This window comes from Camellia sinensis, chromosome 7 (genome assembly GCF_055761805.1).
Source record: "Camellia sinensis isolate YWXY chromosome 7, ASM5576180v1, whole genome shotgun sequence".
Taxonomy (NCBI): Eukaryota; Viridiplantae; Streptophyta; class Magnoliopsida; order Ericales; family Theaceae; genus Camellia; species Camellia sinensis.
This window is the reverse complement of record NC_138967.1, coordinates 29,931,171-29,948,918: the sequence shown is the minus strand read 5'-3', so window position 1 is coordinate 29,948,918 and position 17,748 is coordinate 29,931,171. Positions and strand designations below refer to the sequence as shown.

The following is a 17,748-nucleotide window of genomic DNA, read 5'->3' as shown; positions in this document are numbered from 1 at the left end:
AACAAAATATACTTGAGAGAATTATATTTCTCATCCGGCGCTAGAAAATCAAAATTGATTCTTGCACTTCTCATCATAAGGCAAAGCTTGACAATTAAATGTCTCACAGGATCAAACTTGCTTGATCCCCCACGCAAAGATGTAATCTCTCTCTCTGGACGAAGTTTTTTTTTTTTTTTGAGCTGGTTTTCCCCTAACAGAGATACAAGCAACCTTCATTACCAAATGCATTATTGTCCTAGAAGCAACTCAATCAATAACTAATCCTGTGGCAAGGAAGGATTTTCAACCATACAGAACAATAACCCACACTTATTCAGGTTTGATGTTTGAGTGACAATAATCGCCAAGTGCCATATGCAGAAAGACAAGCTATCTATTTTATAGTCAATAAGTGGACCTCACAAGCTAGCACTTCACTACTTCTACTCAAATATGCAAAACATATAGAAAAACACAAAACAAAAACCAATGGGTGAAATTTAAAAATATCAGATTGTACGTACCAGAAGTGCCTTGTTCAGATGTTCTGCACGTACCAGAATTTTTGGGTAAATTGCTCTCTAAAGTATTCCTATTTTTTTGGGAACACCAGATCATAATTCCTTAACACAAAAAATGGGAATACTTTTTGACTAACTCAATACAGTGCTCATAATTCCTTTACACCCTATAATTCAGTTGTTTCTCTGCCCTACGATTCTTGAGGTGGTACCATGATTACCATTATGAATCAAAGGGTCAGAATAGCAATCTAATAGGTAAAACTGTTGTGAAACGAGATATGCAGAGTTTTACTATGTATGACAAGCTTTCATAACCAACAAAGAAAACAAATTCCCATCCTACATGCACATGAAAAGTGCACTTCTTCCATAATCCACACATACTATGAAAGAAATTAAATCATACCCGGATAGCTTGTACAACAGCCCCTTTTGTCGCAGGATCAGCAACAGTCCAACTTTTAACGCCTTGAATGGGGCACATCCTTCTAATCTGAATGCCAATCTCATTAGCTCCTGGGGTCGCTAGTACACCTTCGAATGCATTGAATGTCTCAGTGATTGAAATGTGGAGCTTGTTTCCATTATTGTTGGCAACTCTTTTTGCTGTTGCTTTTCCAACTGTTGGTCCCTGCACTCGCCTTGATGAAGATGCACCTACATATTTGATAATGTTATTAGTGTATTTACTAATGTAAAAATATAAACAATAGATAAATTGAAGGTAGATGAAACATATTTAATTACCTGCGCCACTTGTTTGACTTTGAGGAGATGGTGCATGTGTTTCAGACAGAGATGCTTCACAAATCTCAAATCCATGTGGTGCATTAGTTTGAGACGGAGATGGTGCAATAGTCTCAGATCCTGACAACACATTAATTTGAGACAGAGATGGTCCAATAGGCTCAAATCCATGTGCTGCAAGACCTTCAGGATAAAGTGTACCTGTATCGGTCGAGGGTGAGTAGGGTTCAAGTAATGCCCTCTTCGGTGGTGGTAAACGGCGCATCTTCTTTGCAGGAGCCATTCTGTTACATTTTAACATAATCAAACGAAAAGTGCACAATGAGCACATGGATAAGTACAAATTTTTAATGTGAACACATACATATACGTCAACAGTAATAATTAACAAATAAAATAACTAAGAAATGAACATCCATGAAAATCTTAATTTCATACATATATATTAATCCATCTACATAAATTTGCAAGTGATATTGATGACATATTAATTTTTTTTTTGATCGGCAAAAAGAAGACTTTATTGATGAAATATATGAATACGTACATCAATAAAGAGGAGCTTAGAGCTATAACAAGCTCCAACCTCCTAGTTGGTGAGAGACCAACACACAAAGAAAACAAAGCAAATAAAGCCAGAAAATCCAGAAAGATTAGGCACTACAGCACTGCCATGAATAAAAACCAGATGAGGCACTATAGCAGCCCTTCCAAGCACCAAAACAGATCACCAAACCAGAACAGGCAGAGAAGACAACCAGCCCTTTAGGCAGAGAATCCAAAACAGAACAGAACTGCCATGAAATACTACAGCCCATCAATCATACCAAACACACTGCCTTGAACTACAGCAGCCCTACATCCACTCGAAGCACCAAGATTGTTTAAGCTAACACAGCAACAAAACAGATACACAGCAATGAGCAAAGCAAAACAAATCAGGCACCACAGATCAACACATCAGCAAAAACAGAACATGCACTACAGCAGACAGCCAGCCCTTCAGGTATCTACACTACAACAGACAGACAAAACATGCACTGCAGCAGACACACAGCACAGAACACACTCTAAATCAAATGCACCAGAACAGAACAACAACTATAGCAGCAGTTCACAGGTTAATATTAGACCAAACTCTCCAACTAAACGGACATCACAATATCACAGCAGCAACATATATAACAAAAAGTGTTGTAGTATGTCCTCAAACAGTGTGTATTAAATACATCAAGGTTCTATGTCATGATTTTTATAGTTAAACAATGTCAAATTCATCTTCTTCTTGCTCATCATCATCCTCAATGAAGTCATCTTCGTCGGTATCACAAATGAAAGCATCGGCAACACCCTCGACTTGTGTTTGACTATGAGATTGTGAAACCATTATATTTGGAATAATTTCACCTTCAATATCATCTCTACACAAACCCCTTGATCGCCACCGCCTTCAACTTGCATACCGTTTTCGTCCACAATTGGTACGACCTCGGTGGTTTCATTTTGTTGGAACACACTATTTAGAGCATCATCAGGTAAACCATCCATCTCTGGCACATTCCATATTCCTCGATGGTGGAATCGTTCTACAACTTTCCAATTCCCACCTAATTTGGTATCATTAACGTAGAATACTTGCTCTACTTGAGCTGGGAATACAAAGGGGTCATGTTCATACCATCGACTTTTTACATCGACACTTGTGACATGTGTATCCGTGAGACAAGTCTTGTTGCTACCGGTGTTATACCATTCACATTGGTACAAAACAACTCGATGTCTAAACAAATATGTCATTTCCCACACTTTCCTCAAGTAACCGTAGAAATGCATTGAATGACCCTCATGCTCCCCTTCTACAACTAGCCCACTATTTTGAGTTTTACGACGGTTATCATGGTCGATGGTATGAAATCGAACACCATTAGAAATGCATCCCGAATATGTGTTGACTATTGCACTAGGACCGTTGGCCAACGACCACAATTCATCCGTTGCTTCCGACGACCCTTTATTCCGCAACTGATTTATCTACATAAGCAATACGTGTTATGTTACTTTGTTCAAGTTGGTTATAGCATAATGTGCTCAAATGTTGGATAGATATGTATGTCTTACACGTTCTTTGAACCACTTAGGAAATTCATCCCGTTGCCTCTCTGTGGTGTCACATGTACTTCTATTTTGCAAAATGTTCTTGTGTTCCCTAAAGGAATAGTAAATAAGTAAGACATATGATTACGAATAATCAGACAAAACATAAATGGCGAATTTAACTTTTTTGAGGCCTGAAAACATACTCTAGATATTGTTCCACGTCAAAGCTATTGTATAAGACAAACCACTGAGCCATCTCTAGTTCGTGTATAGGCACATTTGGTGCCCTACTAATTAGACCAAATGGACGAACTTTTTGAGAGAAGATGGCTAACCCCAAGCCGTGATCACCACCGTCATCATTCCTTTCTTCTCGATTAAACACTATTTCAAATCCATCAAGATACATCGAGCAGAAAGTTGTACACTCTTTGGAAATGTACGCCTCTGCAATTGATCCTTCAGGATGAGCTTTATTGGCAACAAATCCTTTTAGCATTCCAAGTAGCCTACAAGAGAAATTTTTTTTACTATGTTCATACTACATTGCCAATATATAGACTACCATTAAAGGTTGATGACAGTGATATGGTAAGAGCATAAATAATTACCGTTCAATTGGGTACATCCATCGATATTGCACTGGCCCTCCAAGTATTGCCTCGCGCGGCAAATGAACAACCAAGTGAACCATGACATCAAAGAAAGCCGGAGGAAAAATCTTCTTAAGCTTGCAAAGTACAAGTATGATTTGATCCTCTAGCTTCTGTAAATCTGTCACCTTCAACATCTTTGAACACAGTTGTTGGAAGAAATTTCCTAACTCAAACAAAGTCGTACCAATTTCATTGTTAAGATACCCCCGCATCCCAACCGGAAGTAATCGGTGTACAAGTACATGACAATCATGACTTTTGAGGCCTGAGATTTTGCCACTGTCAGTATTCACGCAATTGGAGATGTTTGCTGCATAACCATCGGGATACTTGATTGATTTCAAAAAAGCACCAAAGCCTTGTCTTTCTTTCGTGGATAACGTGTACATAGCTGGAGGCTTCACAAATGACCCATCACCACGACTCTGTAGGTGTAACTTCTTCTGAATTTTTAAATTTGCTAAATCAATCTGTGCTTTTTCTGTGTCCTTATTCTTCCCATCCACATTTAATAATGTCCCCATCAAATTGTCACAAATGTTCTTCTCTATGTCCATGACATCAAGGTTGTGTTGAAGCTTAAGCGTCTTCTAGTAAGGCAATTCAAACATAATGCTTCTCTTTGCCCAATTCAACACTGGATTTTCGTTCCTTTGTCTTTTCCTGTTATTTGGATGTTACCAAACAATTTATATGTCCCAGTCTAAATTTTCTCTAATATTTGCTCCCCTGATAACTCCAACGGTCTGCACCTAACCTCACTTTGTCCGTTAAACAACTTGCTCTTTCGCCATCTGTGGTTCTCGGGCAATTAACGACGAGCACCCATGTACCCTATCTTACTTGTTAACCTTTGTGATGATGCGTCCTCATTACAAGTGGGACAAGCCAAATAACCTTTAGTAGTCCACCCGGACATGTTACCATATGCAGGGAAGTCGTTGATGGTCCACATCAGTGCAACATGCATTCTAAATGACTCTTCGTTTTTCGCATCATAAGTTCGCACCCCATCCCCCCATAACTTCTTCAACTCCTCAGTCAATGGCCGTAAGTAAACATCGATATCTCTTCCAGGAGCCGATCGTCTAGGAATAAGCAATGACATCATGGAGAAAGGCTCTTTCATACACTTCCATGGTGGGAGGTTGTAAGGCATTAGGATAACAGGCCACATACTGTATGATGTGCTCATATTTCTGAATGGATTGAAACCATCGGTGGCGAGCCCTAGCCTTACATTTCGTGGATCCATGGCGAACATAGGATGTTGCCGATCAAAGTCTTTCCATGCCTCAGCATCAGCTGGATGTCTCAAGATTTCATCATCCACACGTTTCTCTTTGTGCCATCTCACATCTGTAGTGGTTTTCTTGGACATATACAATCTCTTCAATCTTGGTGTCAATGGAAAGTACCTCAATATCTTGTAAGGGATCTTCTTACCCTTTCCGTTGTCCAACTTGTATCTAGGCTCTTCACACTTGGGGCAATTATCAAGATTTGCATGCTCCTTCCAAAATAGTGCACAATTATACCTACAAGCATGAATGGGAACGTAGCCCAAACCCAAGTCACGTAAGAATCTTTTCGCAGCATATTTGGTCCATGGAACAGTCTCATCACACTCAGGTAGAGTGTCCTTGAAAACTTTCATAACCAAATCAAATGACTTATTGCTTCACTTGTTGTACACCTTAATGTGAAGCATCTTAATAATAAATGACAACACAGTGAACCTTGTGCATTCCGGGTATAGTTTACGTTGAGCATCTTCAAATAACTTATCAAAGTTTCGCCCATCCACACTCTCAAAATAGTAGGTAATTCATCCCCTTCATCATCCATTGCAAAACCCCTACAAACCTCTTCTAACATAGTAGGCAAATAATCCCCGTCATCCTGATCTTCCCCTACAATTTCACTATATATGTCATGGTGACCTTCATTCGGTATGAGAGGTTCAACCACGGGAACAAGTTCCCCATGGTGCCCCCAGGTCTTGTAAGAAAAAGATATCCCTCTTTGAATCAAATGAATCCTAACAACGTGGATTGTATGTTTTTTGTCGTTCAAGCAATCAATACATGGACACCGAAGCTTATCCTCCAAGCCTACATTTCTCATCGCAAATTCAATAAATGAATTCACCCCTTCTTGATACTCCCTACTACTTAATCTATTTTTTATTGTCATCCAACCCTTGTCTATTTGGGCCATCTGAAAGGTTAAAGACAACCATTACAGTAATTAATCTACATAATATTATAGAAAGTGTTAGAAACTACAAAATGAAATTTCCTAGCAGTAACGGGAATGAGAGATTCATAAAAATGAAAATAAAATAAACTAAATTAAGCAACCTACAAGCATGCAATGCTTGCTACATTAAGAATTGTTCAAATAGGGTTCTACAATGCCACACCAAATGAAACAATTTATGTTTCACTTATGAAACAAAGCAATCAAAAGAACAATGCTGACATGGATACCGTAACAAATATTTTTTAGCTACGTGATCAGCAACAGAAAACTTTATTGATGAATACAACCAAAGTATGAAAAGATCCTTCAATAAAGAGGAGCCTGGAGCTAGCACAAGCTCCAAGCTTCAGTTGGTGAGAAACCAACAAACAAAGTGAAGCAACAAAACCAATAAACAAAACAGCCAATAGCCACTGCTGAGCACAATCAGACCAACAAAAGCAGCCAAGAGTTGAAAATCAGCAGAGTAAAAGAGCTGATTTTACATACATGAACAACATTTGAGTTTTAAATAAATAAATTACACTATTAATTGGAAAACATACAACATATCTCATCAATTTCATATAATTAGACTATACTCCTTTAATGTTTGGAGGTCTTTAGTTCAAGTAGCCCAACAAAAGCAGCCAGCTACACTCAATAGAAGACTAATTCCAAGAATATTAGCAGACTAACAGATCAGCAACACTATTAGCAGGACTAACAGCTTCAACCCTCAGACCCTCTTTTTAACAGAGTAGCAGTCGCAGCAATAATTTGAGTTTTTTTTTCTTTTCTTTTTTGGATCAACATAGCAGAGGAACACTACAACAAGGAAAACAGATCAGCAGAACAGAATAGTGGAAGATTGGACTGCCACAATAGTGGAAGAGTTTGGCAAGAAAAATGGAGGTGAAGTAGAAGAAGAGGAAAATGAGGAAGGAGGAGCTGGAAACATTGTAGAACAAACTATCAATTATTTCTTTGGAACAACACATTTTCTTTGTTGTGCCTTTGGAAAATGAGTCTATGACGATACCAATCTCTTTTTACACAAGTGTTTGAGCTTTATTTGCTTTCACAACCTCTTCTTTTCCTGGTGTGCCCAAATGGACCATTGGCATTGCTTTCCTCAAAATAACTAATATGCCCTTGTGACTAGTAACATGTTTAAGTCACTATGACAGTTAATCAAGTGGACTAGCTTAGTTGACAATTTTTACATACTTCTAATTACAAGGTTAGGGAGTCAATTTATGCCAAAGACAAAGATAGATTATTTTTGCTCTATTATATATAAATTATGATTGTTCAATTTAATATAATTATCTTCATAAATATAAATAATCACCTGCCAATTGAAAAAAAAAAAACAAAAAAACCACCATCAAAGTTGCTACCGTATATGGAAAAATGCACACAGTAGTGTAAAAGGAGAGATTGTGAAATGATCAACTTCTCATGATTGAAAATTTTGTAAAACAATCAACTGGTACATGACAACCGAATGAATAAAAAGTGTTGGAGCTAATTCAGATCTTTGATATCCATAAGACACTAAGTAAAAATTTGGAATTTTAGAACTTGGTAACATCCTTACAGATAAACACTATATATTTGAACTAAAAGCAAAATAAACGAACTAGATGATCCAAAAGATAAAGGAGCTACTCTACAATATTTGATTTATTGCTCAAAAAATTTATTCCACAAGTCCATCCTTGCACACATGTATTCGACCCAACTTCACATTAAAGGTACATAAATCTTTTCGTTAAAACAAAACTCCTAATAAAAACAATAATAAAAAGAAGAGACCAATACCTGGCCACAAGCATCCATAAACATGTGTGACACATATACTTTGTAAAATAAAATATTAAAATATGGCGAACAAAAAGATCTATTATTTTAAAATTAGGTTAATTAAAAAACTATTAACATAGGTTAATTGCTTGTGGTTTTAGACAAGTTCATTTGGGGAGGGCTTATGAGTATTCCTTGCATCTTAATGGAGAAAGGGCCTTTATAACAAGAGAGGGGTGTTTAGTCATTTTAGAGCTTTTCATTGGATTCTTCTCATTTGCTTCTTCTTCTTGTCTTATACTTGGCCACTAAGGTTTCTTTCCTTTGAGTCAAAAAATAAAAAACTAAGGTTTCTTTCCACATACCTCTGTCTGCTATTGTGCACCTTACGGACAAACAACCGAATCTCTATTCGGTTTGGTGCCCTAAACTCTAAAGTAATTAATCAACTCTATAGAAGTTAACACCTTTGAGTGCTGAAAAGTTATTGAACAAATTTATGTGGTGGTTCAATTAAATATTTATTTGTTAAAATAGTAAGATTTATTAATTTTTTTTGTTGGTGTTTCATAAGTTTACATAAAAGCATCAATTGATAAATGAATAAAATAACACTTCATAAATTTTCCCATCTGATTTGCTGAATAAACAAATGGCAATCCTATGTCCAAATCATCTCTTCGTCTTTATACTAGATTAACTCTCCACTACACAATCATGTTAAAAATATTTATTGTGCGGTACGATATAGAATTTGAGACAAGAGAATAGGACAAGATTGTGTAAAACTCTTCTGTTGGCAATAGTGTGGTAAGTGTGGAGGATTCAAAGTTAAGTGCTCTTGTGGGTTATAAGCAATTGTAAAACTAGTCTTTGGGTGGCCCCAAGTGTTGGCTTAAGCTAGAGTTGGTTTATCACCAACATCATGCTTTGTTCCCCCCCCTCTCCCTCTTTTTTTTCCTTTTCATCCTTATTGATGTAAACTCATATGTAATATATGATTTCTTCATCAATAAAAATTTTCTTTACTGATCCAAAAAAAAAAAAAAAAAAAAAATTAGGAGAGATGCTCTCCTAGCATATAAACTTGGATTAAAAATTCTACTACTTTATTTTTTTTTTCCTTAACCCCACATGAATCCCACTTATGTAAGGTCTATAGCATAATTAGGGCTTTTAGTCTAGTGGTTGTATGGTACCACTTGATAATGTGAAGTTTGCAGGTTCAATTCTTATAGAAAAGAATTTGATATATCTTTTGTTTACCTTACGTAAATAGCATAGAGATGAACAATAATTGCATACCTAAAAGGATATTGTCATGGTGTTAACTTATTTTATTTATTATATTTTAATTGGTTTGGGATATTGTAATTGGTTTAGGGATTAATAGACATCTTTCATATTTATTATGGTATTTGAGAGGCAACATAAATGGCTATTTGTGATTAATGGAAGATGTGCTACCCTGTATATAACCCATAATTATTCTGTGTACATAGATTCACTCTCTTTTTTCATTTATTTTTTAATTTTTAAGTCTCTTCTTAAAAATTCAACTCCAACTTCTACAGGATGGTATATAAGGTAAGTCCTTGTACAGCTTGTGGCTCATTTAAGGGTACTTAAAAAATCTCAGGAATAAATCCTATTAACCAACTAATTTGTTCAGAAATCAAATTACAAATAACTTACAAAAGCACCCAAAATTTTTTTATTCTCATTAAGTATATTTCCCAATATAAAAAGGGATACTTAAAGAAATAAGAGCAAAAAAACACTACAAGAACATCACAGATTGGGGGACTTCACAAACAACATAACGAAATCTTATAATCGACATATCCCAGTAGCAAACATCAACACAAACATTGACAGTGAGAGGGAGAAACAGGCAGAGACTGAGTTCATAGAGTGATACAGAGGATTTATACCGGAAATTATTTTTAGGGAGAGTTGAAGATGCTCCGAAAAATTGCGATAGTGAGGGCCTTGGTGGGTGAGACATTGTAGAACAAGACGGGTATGAGAAATCAAAGAGAAAAAGTGAGACACAAAGATATAAACAGAGAGAAACTATTATAAGTTGAAAAAAATACCTAGATAAATAAAAAATGGAGAAGACGAAACAGAAATGGCGAAGAGGGGCAGAGGCGCAGATGGTGGAGAGGCAATGACGGCGGACGACAAGGTTGATGGTAAGGTGAGGTGATTGGCGCGACTGAGCTATGATCGAATTCGACTAAGGTGTGAAAGAGACGTGTAAGAATTTTTTATATGTGTTTGAATTAGTAAAGTTATCCCCTACCAAACTGATGGTCGGCTAATGAATTTACATACCAAAACGACGTCGTTTTGGTATCAGCGACCAAATTATATTAGTCGCTAAAATAGCATACACAGCTCCCTTTTTAATTTCATTCTCCCGCCCATATTTTTGGTGACAATTAGTGTAATTTGGTCGCAAAAAATTACTTATTTGCAACCAAAATTTTTAGTCGGTAATAGTATCAATTTTTAGCTACGAAATTTACTTTTGGTCGACAAATGTCATTTTTTTGCGACCAAAATTTTTTTGGTTGACAAAAGTGGTCGACAAATGTGTAAATTCTTATAGTGTCTCTTTCTTTGAATCAAGCTGAGCCTGAGCTGAAGAAGGACACCGATTAGTAAAAGAGACATGAAGATGATGAACTCCATTGTTATTCTCACTTTGATGATGATGATGATGATAATGACGATCGCCGTTGTTGTTCTCAAACTTAACTACTCTACTGGCATTATTCTGACTGTTGTGGTTAATTGTGGTGGTGGTGGTGTTTTTTTTTTTCCCCAAAACTGTTCTTGTTATTGTGCATCCAAACCTTCGAAACACCTTTACCAACCCCAATTTCACTGCAGAAACCTTTAGTCAACCCTTGATTTCACGTTATCATCTTCCAAGCCAACTTTTCAGAGAATGAAAGGATCTTCTCCTTTTAATCTTGGAAGAATTTTGTCCGATTATTATTTAGGTCTTCAATGGAGATAGATTTTAATGGGTCTTTAATGGAGTTGTCAATGGGTCTTCATTGTGTCTTCATTATTTTTTCAATGTTTCTTCATTGTTTGTTCATTGTTTCTTCATGGGTTATTTTGATACACTAGGTGTGTGGAAAGAGAAAATTGAAATGGGTAAATGGGGTAAAGGTGTGTGAAATAAGGGTTTAGATGGTATGTGTACAATGATATGAGTTAGGGTATAATTAAAACATCAAGTGTGTGGAATGAGAAGGATAATAAAAAACTAAATTAATAAATGTGTGCATTGAGAAATGTTAGAGAATTTTCAAAATAGGTTTTCAAAATTTATTGTTTAGCTTTTGGGTGTTTTCAAAACCTTCATTGTTTTTCTTTGGAAAGCTTGAAATAACCTTGGAGACTTTGTCTCACATTGGAAAGAGAGGAAATATAGAGCACTTAATAAAGTGCTACACAGAATATTCCTTTGAATATAAAATTGTGGAATGGATACTAGTGTGCATGCACTAGCACCATCCGCGCACACACTCGCACGTGGTATGACAGTGGGTTACGTAGCATTTGATGGCGCACTTTGCATTTAGCATGGACGCATCAGCGCAAGGCGACATGATAGCGTTATTCTATTTGCATCAGACAAGTTAGAGCGATGATGTGGATTCAACGTGGCATGGGTGATGTAGAATACAGTCAGCTCCACGTGGCAATGATGTGGCGTTCATTGGCGATGAGTCAACTAATTGATCGAACAGTTGCGTGTCCAATCTAGATCGGTTTGATCATGGTCGTTGATTGGAGATGTGCACGATCATATGGTTGAGATGGCACCCGATCGTGATCAAGTATGATCAGTCGAGGTATCTATTCGGTATGAGAATGATTTGTATCATAGATCGTTGATCCAACAGTCAGATCTGATCGGATACGATTAAGGGACATAACCATTCGATTGGATGCATCAAGGCCTATAAATAGGCTGCGAAATCAGCCATATCAATCGATCCAAAAATCTAGAAAGTATGCCTATAATTCTCTCTATCTCTCTCTCTCCTTCTTGATTCAGAGTTTTCGATCAAGAGTTTTAAGCAAGTTTCTGCTTTTCTTACTAGTAATCAAATTATACAGACTTGATCATCAGTGTCTTGACTTTTTTGATTATATTAAGAGTATTCTAATCTACTGTCGTCAATGCAGACGGCAGTAGACTTGATCTTTAGATTAAATTTCATTGTATCTTGGAGCCAAATTTGTTGTAACCCCCTGTGCACCTTTTGGTGGGTGCAAATATTGTCTCTAGGAAAGTTACTAAGTAACGTGACTTGAAACACCAAATTTATGTTCTACGTAGACAAGATCATCGCCAAGTTTTGAAGACTCGAAGACCACCAACTGAAGAATTCAAGATGAATTGTTCCAACAAGAAATGATTTGTACTGAGCTAAGTATGCGTGTAGAAATAGAATTTCTCATATAACACGAAGAAGGGTAGCATTTATTTCCCCCCCCCCCCCCCTTCTTTTTTAACAAAAAATATAAGAACTTTTGTCATAATAGAGTGATAGATTCTGGCACCCAATAGATCCAAGTCTCTGAAAACTACTTACTACTTTCCATTTCACCTAACTGCAAAACAACATTTAAGTCATTAGGATGAAAATAAAGAACATTGAATAGTTAACATGCAACCTATTTAACCAAAATCAAGAAGTGCAACAACCACTTCAGCATGTAGACAAGAGAGGTAACAAAACAAGAGCTAGAGATTTTGCCAAACAAATTCGCACTAATGCATGCAATGCAAGACACTCATGGTGGCTGGGGGGGCTACTATCAAGTCCTGTGTCCTTAGCCAAAGATGAAGACTCACCGCCAGTGGTAGGGCTGCCATCAAGCTCCGTGTCCTTAGCCACAAATGAAGACTCGCAGCCGGTGGTAACATATGTGATTGAGCATTGAAATAAGACATTTGAGTACAAAATATGTCATTGGCCAAATTTGTGTCTAATCCGTCAAAACACATGCATAATTCAAACAAAAAGCAATCCCTTTTCAATAACATGAGTTTTATACTACTCGTAAGAAGCAATCCTATAGATAACACTTAAATATAAATATATATATATATATATATATATGTGTGTATTATTAAATAGATAATAATAATTAAAAAGAAAAATATCACACCCAATACATTCACTAGAGTGATCGTCACTATAGCATGCAATTTTAATTTTCATACATCAAAAGAGTATTATTTATAAAGGGTGGCAACAATGCCACGTAACAAATTGGTGGCTCTGCGCAAATGTATTGCGTTTGACTTTTTTGCGCTTGTCCTTTATGTCTGACCTCGATTCTCTTATTTTTTTCTTTACCTGCCCAATCTCTTTATCTATGTCATCCCAATCCTAAATTCATGCAAGTCCTTTATGTCTGAGTTCGAACTCTCCATAATCATTTGCCTTTTCATCTTAGTTCATAGAAATTATCCAGTTAAATTTGAAGAAAGTTACAAGCGACGAAGTAAGAAGACAACAACAACCACGACCATTTTAGAGGCACCAATGATGGACTTTTTTGTCGATGGTGAGGAAATTAATAAAGTTGCCCAACCCTACACAAGTAAGAGAGCCAAAGAAGACGCAGGAGTTAACTTGGATGTGTGTTTCTATCTCTCTAAACACAATTTTACTTTAACCCATTTTAGCCGTCTTAAGTCCTTGCACTAAACCCAGTCTTGAATTCAAAGGGTAATATGCTCTCCTATTGTAATCACATCATGTCGATCAAACTGCATAGGGAAGTGTCCCAAATATATCTCCAACATGCAAATTCTGAAACTCCAAATGTCATTCGTATCAAAGTTCTCAACATGGAGTTGAGACTTAATTCTTTTTGGGCTCATGTATGCCATGATATCAAGAGTCATAAGCATCAATGAACCAAAAATAGTGTCCATCAAGCATTTTCCAACACTGATATCTGCAATCCTGTATACGCCATCTGAACTCACTAGAAGATTAGGCGGCTTTATATTCCGGGACAACCATGTTTGACGAAAGATATTCCATTCCTCTCAATTGCTCTTTCATACTCTCATGAACACCTGATAAATTAGCATACATGAGATCCAACAGCATACGAACCTTTCCTGGTCCCCACCATATTCCTAAGAAATGAATGATGTTTTCACGTTTCATTTTGGATGCTAAAGTCATTTATGATATTATCCTAGAATATTCGGCTTCGTTATCTAAAAATACCATTTTTTTCAATGCATATAACTCACCGGTTGGCACGTGTTTGACACAGTAGACAATCCCACCTCTGACCTAGAACTCTAACATATATGAATTTTGAAATGTTAAATAGTTTCATCCCTTCTAGAAGTGGGAGTGTAACAATGGGTGGCTTGTCCAGAACAATAACCCCATTGGGTCTTTTCGTTGGACGACATCCTTCGAAGACATTGGTCTTGTTTGTTACTAAAACATAAGAAAACTAGAGGGGATTCAATATCATCTAAACCTATTCTTTCAAGCTTCCAAACAAAAATAATAATATAACACATTAACCAAATCCCAAACAAATTAAAACAGAAAAAATAATAAAAAAGAGGACAAGAAGACAAGTTATCCGTGATAACATAGAAAAAGAAACAGAAATAATGAGGCAAACTACTACAAAATTTTAAAAAGATCACTAATAAAAGCCAAAACCATTTTCATAAATGTAAGGGATAGTTACATAGACTTCCTTGGTTTATAAAATTACACAAACCTCTCTTACCTTTTTGACATCATATACAAACCACCAAGGTTCTAAATATCGGCCGGTACGGTACCGGCCGGTTCGTAACGGAAAATGGGAGTGCCGAGTCGGATACTCACCGGTATACCGGTGAGAATGAATTTTGCGTCCGTAGCGGCCGATTCCCGACACGTATCGGCTTGAATTCGATACGTGAGCGATATAGTTCCGATACTGTCCGATTCGGCTGAAAACGAGCAAAGCATCTGCAAAAATAATTGAGCAAAACAAAATCACCTGGAAAAGCAAAAAATAATGAGCAAACCCCTCACCAATATCAAACTTCTTCGTTGAAGGTTTTTCTCTCATGCTCTGTTTGTATTTGTTTCATGCTCTATTTTTTGTTTTGGCTGAAGAAGTAAGTCTGTTTTTGGTTTTGGTTTCATGCTCTGTTTCATATACTCACACATATTTGTTTCATGCTCTGTTTTTGGTTTTGCTTGGTGTTCGGTTTGTTTATAATATATATATATATTTTTCTTCTTTCTTCTTTTTTTCTTTTTTCTTTGGTTATTTTTTTTTATTTATATTATGGTATGGGATGGTTTTGCTTGGTAAGTTGTGTTTGGTTTGTTTAAAATTTGTTTTTTTTTTTTTTCTGTGGTTATTTTTTAATTTATATTATGGTATGGGATGGGAATGAGATATATTTTAATATGTATTTATAATTCTTCAAATATTTATATATATATATATATATATTAGGAGCATTTATATAACTTAGTATTGTATTGTATTAGTACCTAAAAAATAAAAGCCTTGTTTGGTTTGTGTTTCTCAAAAAATTTTACGAAAAATTCTTTACAAATAAGTTTTCAAAAGTAGTCAAACAAAACAAATTTTTCCAAATTTTTTTTTCAAAACTTGTTTAGTTTACAAGTTTTTCAAACAAATCTCTCTCTCATACACATCAAATCAATTACTTTTTTTAAAACTCTCTCTCAAAATAATTTTTCAAAACATCTTTTGACAAAAAACCAAACCAAACAAATTTTCGTATTTTTTATCTCAAAACATGTTTCTCAAATACAGACCAAACAAGCCCTAAAATATTTGTGAAAAATTAGTAATTTTTTATAAAAAAATATTCACAAATATTTTACTTTTTAAGTGTATCTAGATAGTATTATTATTGTGTTGAATATTTTTTTTATTTGATGGGATCCTTGATTTTTTTAAATAACCAAACTATATATAATAAAATATTAATAATACAAATAAAAAAAATTTAAAAGCTTTTGTTTGCTTGATGGGGGATGAGACTAGAGTCACCTGATTATTGATTGAAAGTGCATTAAAAGAGATGAATAAAATAAATAAAAAAATTAATTAATATAGATGATCCCAAACCCAATTTGATATCATTTCAGGCTCTCGTGCTTTATTTGAGTCATAAAGAATTAGTGATCCATGAAAAACTTAGAAGCCATGACAATGAGTTGATTAGAATAATTATTTCCCTATAGTGTGTTTGTTTGAATCTGTCAAATTTTTGAATTTGTCAAATCTATATTAAAGTTTATATTAATTTCCACATCAATTTTATATTAAAGTTTAACATATATGCCAAATAAAAGCTTGAGACTAAAATAAATACATATCATTTAGTTGAAATGAGTCAAAAGTGCCTCTACATATCAAAATTTTGATTAAAATGTGATAAATTAAGACTAAAAGAGTCAAATAATGCATAAAATTAAGTTTTAAAGGGATTGCTAATGATTTTTAAAATTTCATAGCCGCGACGCCCGATACGCGATACGTACCGGTCGATACTCCCCATACCGATACTCCGCGATCGATACCATTACATTACCCGATACCACGATTTAGAACTATGTAAACCACCTAGTCTTCTTTTCTTTCCTCTTCCCGTCCCTCCTTTACTCGCTCTGTCTCTGCACACACTTTACACACACTACGTACCACAAACCCAAACATGAACATTACACGAGAATCAATTGCATTGTAAAAAAATAAGCAATTAACAAGGAATTATTTCAATCTCTTATGTCAACTTGCACCCAGATTTTATCTATATATATATATAGAAAGCAACAAATATGTAATTTGTGTATTCCATCTTAAACCAAAATCAAATATTAGAAATAAACTCATGTAATAGTCGCTAGAAGCATTCATTCGCTCACAGCTGATTTAATTTCACACCATACACATTTATATGTAAAATGTATGGAGATGAAGTGCAAAACTATCAAAATCAGATAAAGGATATTTGGCTATTTTCAAGTCTCTCTATGGTTTGAAATAAGTTCCAAGAGCATGGTTTTCAACTTTCTCTAATTTCTTGCTTTCTCTTGGGTTTGCCAATAGTCATTGTGACAATTCTCTATTTGTTCAAGCCTCATCTTCTTTATTAACCTATCTTTTGGTTTATGTGGGTGATATTCTTGTTATTGGGAATTCTCTTTATCATTAGCAACACTTAATTTCTTAGTTACATTTAGTTTTTTCCCTTAAGGAATTGGGCAATCTCTCATATTTCCTTGGCATTTCTGTCACTTCTACTTCTCTGGTAACTTTTTGTCTCAAGCTCAATATGCCTCTACTTTTCTCAAGCGAGCTACCATGACTGATTGCAAGCTCCCTTCTTCTCCTCTTTCTGCTAAAGCTTCTCCATTTTCTTCTTCTTCTGCCCCTTTCTCGAATCCTACTCTCTATAGAAGTCTTGTTGGCCGCCTTCAATACTTGACTATTACATGTCCTGATTTGGCTTTCGCCATCAACCAAACCTGTCAATATATGCACAGTTTTACTCAAGCTCACTTTGCTATGGTTAAGAGGCTTTTACGGTTTGTTAAAGGTTCTTTACAATATGGTTTGACCTTTTCATCTGG

General features: G+C 35.6%; 1 protein-coding gene across 1 annotated transcript; it reads right to left on the bottom strand.

The window, feature by feature from the left end:
• Positions 1-4,817: 4,817 nt before the first annotated feature.
• On the bottom strand, positions 4,818-16,698 carry LOC145795699 (uncharacterized). Its single transcript, XM_082880567.1, has 4 exons — positions 16,657-16,698; positions 14,971-15,096; positions 5,746-6,226; positions 4,818-5,656 (listed from the first exon to the last, which is right to left on the bottom strand). The coding sequence occupies exons 1-4, from the start codon at positions 16,696-16,698 to the stop codon at positions 4,818-4,820; spliced, it is 1,488 nt and encodes a 495-aa protein (XP_082736693.1).
• Positions 16,699-17,748: the final 1,050 nt, after the last annotated feature.